This window comes from Oncorhynchus mykiss, chromosome 26, assembly GCF_013265735.2.
Source record: "Oncorhynchus mykiss isolate Arlee chromosome 26, USDA_OmykA_1.1, whole genome shotgun sequence".
Classification (NCBI taxonomy): domain Eukaryota; kingdom Metazoa; phylum Chordata; class Actinopteri; order Salmoniformes; family Salmonidae; genus Oncorhynchus; species Oncorhynchus mykiss.
In genome coordinates this window covers 1301269-1313278 of record NC_048590.1, presented here as the reverse complement: position 1 = coordinate 1313278, position 12010 = coordinate 1301269, and the positions used below count along the sequence as shown (strand labels likewise).

Here is a 12010-nt window from a genome sequence, read left to right as displayed (position 1 = left end):
AACCCTATTCATCTCCTCTAGTTCTCCAGTCTAACGTCCACCAACCCTATTCATCTTCTCTAGGTCTCCAGTCTAACGTGTACTGTAGTCTAATGTCCACCAACCCTATTCATCTCCTCTAGTTCTCCAGTCTAACGTCCACCAACCCTATTCATCTCCTCTAGTTCTCCAGACTAATGTCCACCAACCCTATTCATCTCCTCTAGTTCTCCAGACTAACATGTACTGTAGTCTAATGTCCACCAACCCTATTCATCTCCTCTAGTTCTCCAGTCTAACGTGTACTGTAGTCTAATGTCCACCAACCCTATTCATCTTCTCTAGGTCTCCAGTCTAACGTGTACTGTAGTCTAATGTCCACCAACCCTATTCATCTTCTCTAGGTCTCCAGTCTAACGTGTACTGTAGTCTAATGTCCACCAACCCTATTCATCTCCTCTAGTTCTCCAGTCTAACGTCCACCAACCCTATTCATCTCCTCTAGTTCTCCAGACTAATGTCCACCAACCCTATTCATCTCCTCTAGTTCTCCAGTCTAACGTGTACTGTAGTCTAATGTCCACCAACCCTATTCATCTTCTCTAGGTCTCCAGTCTAACGTGTACTGTAGTCTAATGTCCACCAACCCTATTCATCTTCTCTAGGTCTCCAGTCTAACGTGTACTGTAGTCTAATGTCCACCAACCCTATTCATCTCCTCTAGTTCTCCAGTCTAACGTCCACCAACCCTATTCATCTCCTCTAGGTCTCCAGTCTAACGTGTACTGTAGTCTAATGTCCACCAACCCTATTCATCTCCTCTAGTTCTCCAGTCTAACGTCCACCAACCCTATTCATCTTCTCTAGGTCTCCAGTCTAACGTGTACTGTAGTCTAATGTCCACCAACCCTATTCATCTCCTCTAGTTCTCCAGTCTAACGTCCACCAACCCTATTCATCTCCTCTAGTTCTCCAGACTAATGTCCACCAACCCTATTCATCTCCTCTAGTTCTCCAGACTAACATGTACTGTAGTCTAATGTCCACCAACCCTATTCATCTCCTCTAGTTCTCCAGTCTAACGTGTACTGTAGTCTAATGTCCACCAACCCTATTCATCTCCTCTAGTTCTCCAGACTAACATGTACTGTAGTCTAATGTCCACCAACCCTATTCATCTTCTCTAGGTCTCCAGTCTAACGTGTACTGTAGTCTAATGTCCACCAACCCTATTCATCTCCTCTAGTTCTCCAGACTAATGTCCACCAACCCTATTCATCTTCTCTAGGTCTCCAGTCTAACGTGTACTGTAGTCTAATGTTGTGTTCTCCGCTCATCTCCTTTCCTCTCCTCTCCTCAGTCAATCATTTGTATTTGTATTTATTTTTACATCAGCATATGCCACAACGTGCTTATAGAGAAACCCTGCATTAATCCCCCAATCAGCACGCAATGTAGATGTAGAAGCATGGTGGTTAGGAAAAAACTCCCCAGAAAGGTAGGAACCTATGAAGAAACCTAGAGAGGAACCAGGCTCTGAGGGGTGGCCAGTCTTCTTCTGGCTGTACCGGGTGGAGATTATAAGAGTACATGGCCATCAAGACCAGATTGTTCTTCAAGATGTTTATAGATGACCAGGAGGGTCAAATAGTCATTATAGAGGCTGCAACAGCTCAGCACCTCAGGAGTAAATGTCAGTTGGGTTTTCATAGCCGAGCATTCAAAGGTAGAGAGGTAGAGAGGTAGAGAGGTAGAGAGGTAGAGAGGTAGAGAGGTAGAGAGGTAGAGAGACAGAGAGACAGAGCGGTAGAGAGACAGAGAGGTAGAGAGACAGAGAGACATAGAGGTAGAGAGGGAGAGACTAATGTGTATGGTAGTCTAATGCCTTGTTCTCTCCTCTCCTCTCCTCTCCTCTCCTCTCCTCTCCTCTCCTCTATGTCTCTCAAGTCTAATGTCTACTGGCCCAACATCCATTCTATTAACCTGACGCTAGTCAACGTAAGTCGAGACGACAACGGCTTCCTGCTCACCTGCATAGCAGAGAACCTAGTGGGAATGACCAACGCTTCCATCCAGCTGACTGTACAGTGTAGGTTTCAATCTACGTGTGTGTGTGTGTGTGTGTGTGTGTGTGTGTGTGTGTGTGTGTGTGTGTGTGTGTGTGTGTGTGTGTGTGTGTTCAATGGTTATCATTCCCAACTGTACAGTGTAGGTTTCAATCCACGGGTGTGTGTATATATGTGCATGCGAACAGCATAGCAGAGAACTTGTTAGGAATGATAACCGTTGGAGGATATATACAGTATGGGATTCATCCCAATGGCTCCCTATTCCCTATAGAGTGCACTACTAATGACCAGGACCCAATGGCTCCATATTCCTTTATAGTGCACTACTAATGACCAGGACCCAATGGCTCCCTATTCCCTATAGAGTGCACTACTAATGACCAGGACCCAATGGCTCCCTATTCCCTATAGAGTGCACTACTAATGACCAGGACCCAATGGCTCCATATTCCTTTATAGTGCACTACTAATGACCAGGACCCAATGGCTCCCTATTCCCTATATAGTGCACTACTAATGCCATATATGATATATATGTGAAACTATATGTGATATGTGGTTGTCCACCTAGCTATCATGTGATATGTGATTGTCCACCTAGCTATCATGTGATATGTGGTTGTCCACCTAGCTATCATGTGATATGTGGTTGTCCACCTAGCTATCATGTGATATGTGATTGTCCACCTAGCTATCATGTGATATGTGGTTGTCCCACCTAGCTATCATGTGATATGTGATTGTCCCACCTAGCTATCATGTGATATGTGATTGTCCCACCTAGCTATCATGTGATATGTGGTTGTCCCACCTAGCTATCATGTGATATGTGATTGTCCCACCTAGCTATCATGTGATATGTGGTTGTCCCACCTAGCTATCATGTGGTTGTCCCACCTAGCTATCATGTGATATGTTGGTGTCCACCTAGCTATCATGTGATATGTGATTGTCCCACCTAGCTATCATGTGATATGTGGTTGTCCCACCTAGCTATCATGTGGTTGTCCCACCTAGCCATCATGTGATATGTGGTTGTCCACCTAGCTATCATGTGATATGTGGTTGTCCCACCTAGCTTTCATGTGATATGTGGTTGTCCCACCTAGCTATCATGTGATATGTGGTTGTCCACCTAGCTTTCATGTGATATGTGGTTGTCCCACCTAGCTTTCATGTGATATGTGGTTGTCCCACCTAGCTATCATGTGATAAGTGGTTGTACACCTAGCTATCATGTGATATGTGGTTGTCCCACCTGGGATCCAAGATGGTGGTGCAGTAGAACGTGTGTATCTGTCTTTGTCTTATCCCGTGTAAATAGCCGGTATCCATCTTAATCTCACTTTCTGTCCGCCTCACCTAATGTGGTACAGATCTGCTATTTCTATTCCTTATAACTGGAACTTCCATCAGGAGCTAGCCAGCTAACTAGCTACTAGTCTTTATTAGCCACGGCTAGCTGTCCTCTAGCCAGCTAACTAGCTACTAGTCTTTATTAGCCACGGCTAGCGGTCCTCTAGCCAGCTAACTAGCTACTAGTCTTTATTAGCCACGGCTCGCTGTCCTCTAGCCAGCTAACTAGCTACTAGTCTTTATTAGCCACGGCTAGCTGTCCTCTAGCCAGCTAACTAGCTACTAGTCTTTATTAGTCACAGCTCGCTGTCCTCTAGCCAGCTAACTAGCTACTAGTCTTTATTAAGTGGTTTAATCATATCAGTGTTAAATCATTAATGTTTTGCATTGTGAAATCTAGCTTGTGGAATTGGCCAACCATTAATTAAAGTTAGAAGACACCATTGTGTGTCAAAATCATCACAGTTTCTTCTGTCCTCAGTTTCCCCTTACAGTTCCACCAGTCATCCTGAAACTGTCCGAGCCATGCTGTGTCAAAACCTTCACAGTTTCCTCTGCTCCCCTTCCAGTTCCACCAGTCATCCTGAAACTGTCCGAGCCATGCTGTGTCAAAACCTCCACAGTTTCCTCTGCTCCCCTTCCAGTTCCACCAGTCATCCTGAAACTGTCCGAGCCATGCTGTGTCAAAACCTTCACAGTGTCCTCTGCTCCCCTTCCAGTTCCACCAGTCATCCTGAAACTGTCCGAGCCATGCTGTGTCAAAACCTTTACAGTTTCCTGTGCTCCCCTTCCAGTTCCACCAGTCATCCTGAAACTGTCCGAGCCATGCTGTGTCAAAACCTTCACAGTTTCCTCTGCTCCCCTTCCAGTTCCACCAGTCATCCTGAAACTGTCCGAGCCATGCTGTGTCAAAACCTTCAGTTTCCTCTGCTCCCCTTCCATTTCCACCAGTCATCCTGAAACTGTCCGAGCCATGCTGTGTCAAAACCTTCACAGTTTCCCCTGCTCTTCTTCCAGTTCCACCAGTCATCCTGAAACTGTCCGAGCCATGCTGTGTCAAAACCTTCACAGTTTCCTCTGCTCCTCTTCCAGTTCTACTAGTCATCCTGAAACTGTCCGAGCCATGCTGTGTCAAAACCTTCACAGTTTCCTCTGCTCCCCTTCCAGTTCCACCAGTCATCCTGAAACTGTCCGAGCCATGCTGTGTCAAAACCTTCACAGTTTCCTCTGCTTCCCTTCCAGTTCCACCGGTCATCCTGAAACTGTCCGAGCCTGAGCGGCGTCATGACACCTGCATAGAGTTCACAGTGAGAGGCTATCCCTACCCGACGCTGCGATGGTACCACAAACAGGTGTGATTTTATTCCATTTGATTCATTTCTAATATGTAAAGCAGCATGTACATATTCTGGTCTTAGAGACCACAAGAGGTGCAGGTTTTAGTTTTTACCCCAGAACTACACAGCTAACTGAAACAATAAACGGCTTGATGCTGAGTTAGTTATATCAATCAGGCGACTAATGCTTGGGGAAAACCCAAAACAGCCACCCCTTGGGGTTCCCCCAGATTCAGGATTCAGAACCACTGATGTCAAGAGTCTGGGTCTTTTGAAAAGGTAAAAAAAAATGAAACCGTATTCTAATCATGATTGTACACAGAGGGAGATCCTGCAGAGTGAGTACATCAGAACAGAGATGGATTTCTACCGGGACTATCTGGAGGGATGTCTGACTTTTATCAACCCAACACACTACGATAACGGAAACTACACGCTGCAGGCCTCCAACTCCCTGGGGACCATCACCAAGACGGTCTACGGACACTTCCTCACGGCTCCTCCCTTTGACCCTGACCCTGACGGTAACCACAACATTTTCTTAGACAGGGACACATCATACAGCAAAAGCTATAGGTCTCAGAACAGTGAGAAATGATGCATTGCAGCAGATTTAGCTATAAAAGCTCATTTGAATTATTCACATCACCCAGAGCTTCTCTAGTGGTAGAAGACAGTCTGACCCCATTGGGATTATTCACATCACCCAGAGCTTCTCTAGTGGTAGAAGACAGTCTGACCCCATTGGGATTATTCACATCACTCAGAGCTTCTCTAGTGGTAGAAGACAGTCTGACCCCATTGGGATTATTCACATCACTCAGAGCTTCTCTAGTGGTAGAAGACAGTCTGACCCCATTGGGATTATTCACATCACTCAGAGCTTCTCTAGTGGTAGAAGACAGTCTGACCCCATTGGGATTATTCACATCACTCAGAGCTTCTCTAGTGGTAGAAGACAGTCTGACCCCATTGGGATTATTCACATCACTCAGAGCTTCTCTAGTGGTAGAAGACAGTCTGACCCCATTGGGATTATTCACATCGCTCAGAGCTTCTCTAGTGGTAGAAGACAGTCTGACCCCATTGGGATTATTCACATCGCTCAGAGCTTCTCTAGTGGTAGAAGACAGTCTGACCCCATTGGGATTATTCACATCACTCAGAGCTTCTCTAGTGGTAGAAGACAGTCTGACCCCATTGGGATTATTCACATCGCTCAGAGCTTCTCTAGTGGTAGAAGACAGTCTGACCCCATTGGGATTATTCACATCACTCAGAGCTTCTCTAGTGGTAGAAGACAGTCTGACCCCATTGGGATTATTCACATCACTCAGAGCTTCTCTAGTGGTAGAAGACAGTCTGACCCCATTGGGATTATTCACATCACTCAGAGCTTCTCTAGTGGTAGAAGACAGTCTGACCCCATTGGGATTATTCACATCACTCAGAGCTTCTCTAGTGGTAGAAGACAGTCTGACCCCATTGGGATTATTCACATCACTCAGAGCTTCTCTAGTGGTAGAAGACAGTCTGACTCCATTGGGATTATTCACATCACTCAGAGCTTCTCTAGTGGTAGAAGACAGTCTGACCCCATTGGGATTATTCACATCACTCAGAGCTTCTCTAGTGGTAGAGGACAGTCTGACCCCATTGGGATTATTCACATCACTCAGAGCTTCTCTAGTGGTAGAAGACAGTCTGACCCCATTGGGATTATTCACATCACTCAGAGCTTCTCTAGTGGTAGAAGACAGTCTGACCCCATTGGGATTATTCACATCACTCAGAGCTTCTCTAGTGGTAGAAGACAGTCTGACCCCATTGGGATTATTCACATCACTCAGAGCTTCTCTAGTGGTAGAAGACAGTCTGACCCCATTGGGATTATTCACATCACTCAGAGCTTCTCTAGTGGTAGAAGACAGTCTGACCCCATTGGGATTATTCACATCACTCAGAGCTTCTCTAGTGGTAGAAGACAGTCTGACCCCATTGGGATTATTCACATCACTCAGAGCTTCTCTAGTGGTAGAAGACTGTCTGACCCCATTGGGATTATTCACATCGCTCAGAGATTCTCTAGTGGTAGAAGACAGTCTGACCCCTGAGAATTGGTGGTTTATTAATTTGATGAATGTTAGCAGAATGTCCCTCTTTTCACTCATTCATTCATTTCACATTACCACTTTTTCATCTATTGTTCATAAATTGTGGACTACGGTAAGTGTTTTGACTTACTAGTGTTATTCTATTATTATGTTGTGAATGTTAGTTCTGTATTGTGGAGTTACGGCGCGCCGCTCTGTTTTGAGACAGCTTGTAATGGAGACGCAGGGAGTCAGGAAGCAGGAGTCAGGAAGCAGGAGTCAGGAAGCAGGAGTCAGGAAGCAGGAGTCAGGAAGCAGGAATCAGGAAGCAGATGTCAGGAAGCAGATGTCAGGAGTCAGGAAGCAGATGTCAGGAAGCAGGGGTCAGGAAGCAGGAGTCAGGAAGCAGGAGTCAGGAAGCAGGAGTCAGGAAGCAGGAGTCAGGAAGCAGATGTCAGGAGTCGGGAAGCAGGAGTCAGGATGCAGATGTCAGGAGTCAGGAAGAAGGAGTCAGGAAGCAGATGTCAGGAGTCAGGAAGCAGGAGTCAGGAAGCAGGAGTCAGGAAGCAGGAGTCAGGAGTCAGGAAGCAGGTGTCAGGAAGCAGGTGTCAGGAAGAAGGAGTCAGGAAGCAGGAGTCAGGAAGCAGGAGTCAGGAAGCAGGAGTCAGGAAGCAGGAGTCAGGAAGAAGGAGTCAGGAAGCAGGAGTCAGGAAGCAGGAGTCAGGCAGCAGGAGTCAGGCAGCAGGAGTCAGGAAGCAGGAGTCAGGAAGCAAGAGTCAGGAAGCAGGAGTCAGGAAGAAGGAGTAGGGAAGCAGGATTCAGGAAGCAGGATTCAGGAAGCAGGTGTCAGGAAGCAGGAGTCAGAAAGCAGGAAGCAGGAAGAAGGAGTCAGGAAGAAGGTGTCAGGAAGCAGGTGTCATGAAGAAGGAGTCAGGAAGCAGGAAACAGGAATCAGGAAGCGGGAAGCAGGAGTCAGGAAGCAGGAGTCAGGAAGAAGGAGTCAGGAAGCAGGAGTCAGGAAGCAGGAGTCAGGAAGCAGGAGTCAGGAAGAAGGAGTCAGGAAGAAGGAGTCAGGAAGCAGGAGTCAGGAAGCAGGAAGCATGAGTCAGGAAGCATGAGTCAGGAAGCAGGAGTCAGGAAGAAGGAGTCAGGAAGCAGGAGTCAGGAAGCAGGAGTCAGGAAGCAGGAGCCAGGAAGCAGGAGCCAGGAAGCAGGAGTCAGGAAGCAGTAGCCAGGAAGCAGGAGCCAGGAAGCAGGAGCCAGGAAGCAGGAGTCAGTAGTCAGGAAGAAGAAGTCAGGAAGAAGGAAGCAGGACGCAGGAGTCAGGAAACAGGAGTTGGGAAGTAGGAAGCAGGAGTCGGGAAGCAGGAAGCAGGGTCATGAAGCAGGAGTCAGGAAGCAGGAACAGGAGTCAGGAAGTAGGAAGCAGGAGTCCGGAAGAAGGAGTCAGGAAGCAGGAATCAGGAAGCAGGAGTCAGGAAGCAGGTGCAGTTGGTGAGTTTAATAATAACGAACATGGAGAGATACAAAACAAGAGACTCGTCTGGACAAGAGAACAGAACCAATACTACCTGATGAGTGAGGCTACAGAGAGCTAGATAAAAGGGGAGTAATCAAGATAGTAATGAAGTCCGAGTGTGCATAATGATGGTTGCCAGGTATACATAATGAGGGTTGCCAGGTGTTCATAAGGAGGGTTGCCAGGTGTGCATAATGAGGGTTGCCAGGTGTACGTCATGAGGGTTTCCAGGTGTGCATAATGAGGGTTGCCAGGTGTGCGTAAAGGGGGTCAATGGAACGGGGATCTAACTGTTCTGACATTGAGGAGGGCTCATAATAATGTCTGGAATGGAGTCAATGGAATGGGGATCTAGCTGTTCTAACAGGCAAGGAGGAAGGCTCATAATAATGTCTGGAATGGAGTCGATGGAACGGTATCAACCCTAGTTTACATGAAGTGGACGTCACCGTAACCCTGGATTGTATGACTGGAATAACCCTGGATTGTATGATTGGAGTTACCTTGGATTGTATGATTGGAATAACCCTGGGTTACATGATTGGAATAACCTTGGATTGTATGATTGGAATAACCCTGGATTGTATGATTGGAATAACCCTGGATTGTATGATTGGAATAACCCTGGATTGTATGATTGGAATAACCCTGGATTGTATGATTGGAATAACCCTGGATTACATGATTGGAATAACCCTGGATTGTATGATTGGAATAACCCTGGATTACATGATTGGAATAACCCTGGATTGTATGATTGGAATAACCCTGGATTGTATGATTGGAATAACCCTGGATTGTATGATTGGAATAACCCTGGATTGTATGATTGGAATAACCCTGGATTGTATGATTGGAATAACCCTGGATTACATAATTGGAATAACCCTGGATTGTATGATTGGAATAACCCTGGATTACATGATTGGAATAACCCTGGATTGTATGATTGGAATAACCCTGGATTGTATGATTGGAGTTACCCTGGATTGTATGATTGGAATAACCCTGGATTACATGATTGGAATAACCCTGGATTGTATGATTGGAATAACCCTGGATTACATGATTGGAATAACCCTGGATTACATGATTGGAATAACCCTGGATTGTATGATTGGAATAATCCTGGCCTGTATGATTGGAGTAATCCTGGATTGTATGATTGGAATAACCCTGGATTGTATGATTGGAGTTATCCTGGATGAAGAGAGGGAGGGTTGAAGGCAGGGTGGGATGAAGGGAGGGATGAAGGGAAAGAGGGCAGGAGGGTTGAAGGGAGGGATGAAGGGATGAAGGGAGGGGGGTTGAAGGGAGGGAGGGTTGAAGGGAGGGAGGGATGAAGGGAGGGATGAAGGGAAAGAGGGCAGGAGGGTTGAAGGGAGGGAGGGGGGATGAAGGGAGGGAGGGATGAAGGGAGGGTGGGATGAAGGGAGGGAGGGGGGGATGAAGGGATGAAGACAGGGAGGGATGAAAGGAGGGAGGGTTGAAGGGAGGGAGGGGGGATGAAGGGAGGGTGGGATGAAGGGAGGGATGAAGGGAAATAGGATAGTAGGGTTGAAGGGAGGGAGGGTTGAAGGGAGGGAGGGATGAAGGGAGGGAGGGTTGGAGGGAAAGAGGGCAGGAGGGAGGGAGGTTTGAAGGGAGGGAGGGTTGAAGGGAGGGAGGGAGGTTTGAAGGGAGGGAGGGAAGGTTGAAGGGAGGGAGGGTTGAAGGGAGGGATGGTTGAAGGGAGGGAAGGAGGGTTGAAGGGAGGGAGAGAGGTTTGAAGGGAGGCAGGGAGGTTTGAAGGGAGGGAGGGAAGGTTGAAGGGAAGGAGGGTTGAAGGTGGGGAGGGTTGAAGGGAGGGTTGAAGGGAGAGAGGGCAGGAGGGTTGAAGGGAGGAGGGTTGAAGGGAGGGTTGAAGGGAGGCAGAATTGAAGGGAGGCAGAATTGAAGGGAGGGAGGGTTGAAGGGAGGCAGGGTTGAAGGCAGGGTTGAAGGGAGAGGGCAGGAGGGTTGAAGAGAGGCATGGTTGAAGGGAGGGTTGAAGGGAGGCAGGGTTGAAGGGAGGGTTGAAGGGAGGTAGGGTTGAAGGGAGGAAGGAAGGGAGAGAGGGCAGGAGGGTTGAAGGGAGGGAAGGTCCTGCTCATAGTTGTTACGGGCTGATAAAAAGGACTGCTAATTCAACACACACAGACACACAGACACAGAGACACACAGACACACAGACACACCGACACACGGTCACAGACACACCGACACACAGACACAGAGACACACAGACACAGACACACAGACACAGACACACACAGACACACAGACACACCGACACAGACACACAGACACACAGACACACAGACACCCCCAATTCCTCTCTGATCTTCAGCCTCCTCTCATCCTTCAGATTCTATCCGACAGCAGCCAACAGAGACTCCATTTCATGGTTGTGTGATTCTGTGTCTGTGTGTGTTTGTGTGTGTGGGTGCGAGTCTGTGTGTGTGTGGTGTGTGAGTGTGTGTGTGTGTGTGTGTGTGTGTGTGTGTGTGTGTGTGTGTGTGTGTGTGTGTGTGTGTGTGTGAGTCTGTGTGAGTGTGTGTTGTGTGAGTCCGAGTGTGTGTGGTATGTGAGTCCGTGTGAGTGTGTGTGTGTGTGTGTGGTATGTGAGTCCGTGTGAGTATGTGTGTGAGTGTGTGTATGTGAGTCCGTGTGAGTGTGTGTGTGTGTTCACTGCTCCAGCTTGTCCTGTTCATGTCCTCTGTTCTTTTATATTAATAACCTCCAGTGTATAACATCTTCTGATAAGGAAACTGTTTTATGTGAAATGGGATTTAAAGACTCCAGCCTGTCGGTCGATTTTTACTCCACAATTCTGCTCTGGAGTTAGAGTGAGTCCCAAATAGAACCCTGTTCCATATATAGCACACTACAAGGCAAGGAGGGCCCTGGACAAAGCTAGTGTACTATGGAATAGTGTGCCATTTGTGAGTAGGTTGTATTCTCCAGTGCTCCTACTGTCTCTGTCTGTATTCCAGGTAGCCCAGTGCCATCAGACAATAACATCAAGCCGGAAGAGGAGACGTTTGGGGTGAGTTTATAATGACACAGGGTCTATCTCAAATAGCACACTAATCCCTACATAGGGCACTACTTTAGACCACAGTCCATAGGGCTCTGTTCAAAAGTAGTGCAGTGTCTCCTGGTTTCCACAGTACTGGGGCTGGCTAGAATCACCTGTCTCTCTGTCTGTCTCCTGGTGTCCACAGTACTGGGGCTGGCTAGAATCACCTGTCTCTCTGTCTGTCTCCTGGTGTCCACAGTACTGGGGCTGGCTAGAATCACCTGTCTCTCTCCTAACCTGTCTGTCTGTCTCCTAACCTGTCTGTCTGTCTCCTAACCTGTCTGTCTGTCTCCTAACCTGTCTGTCTGTCTCCAGGTGTCGATAGCAGTAGGTCTGGCTGGTTTCACCAGTCTGTCTGTCTCCTAACCTGTCTGTCTGTCTCCTAACCTGTCTGTCTGTCTCCAGGTGTCGATAGCAGTAGGTCTGGCTGGTTTCACCAGTCTGTCTGTCTTCTAACCTGTCTGTCTGTCTCCTAACCTGTCTGTCTGTCTCCAGGTGTCGATAGCAGTAGGTCTGGCTGGTTTCACCAGTCTGTCTGTCTCCTAACCTGTCTGTCT

The 12010-nt window shown here is 47.5% G+C and overlaps 1 protein-coding gene across 2 annotated transcripts in view; it reads left to right on the top strand.

Annotated features, from left to right (window-relative positions):
* The window catches only part of LOC110513060 (NT-3 growth factor receptor), a 150614-nt gene that overhangs the window by 75341 nt on the left and 63263 nt on the right, over positions 1-12010 (top strand). For both annotated transcript variants that reach the window (XM_036964134.1, XM_036964135.1), the window contains exons 7-10: positions 1927-2068; positions 4647-4756; positions 5064-5265; positions 11368-11420. In XM_036964134.1, the coding sequence (XP_036820029.1) occupies positions 1927-2068; positions 4647-4756; positions 5064-5265; positions 11368-11420 (507 nt within the window). The remainder of the gene's footprint in view (positions 1-1926; positions 2069-4646; positions 4757-5063; positions 5266-11367; positions 11421-12010) is intronic.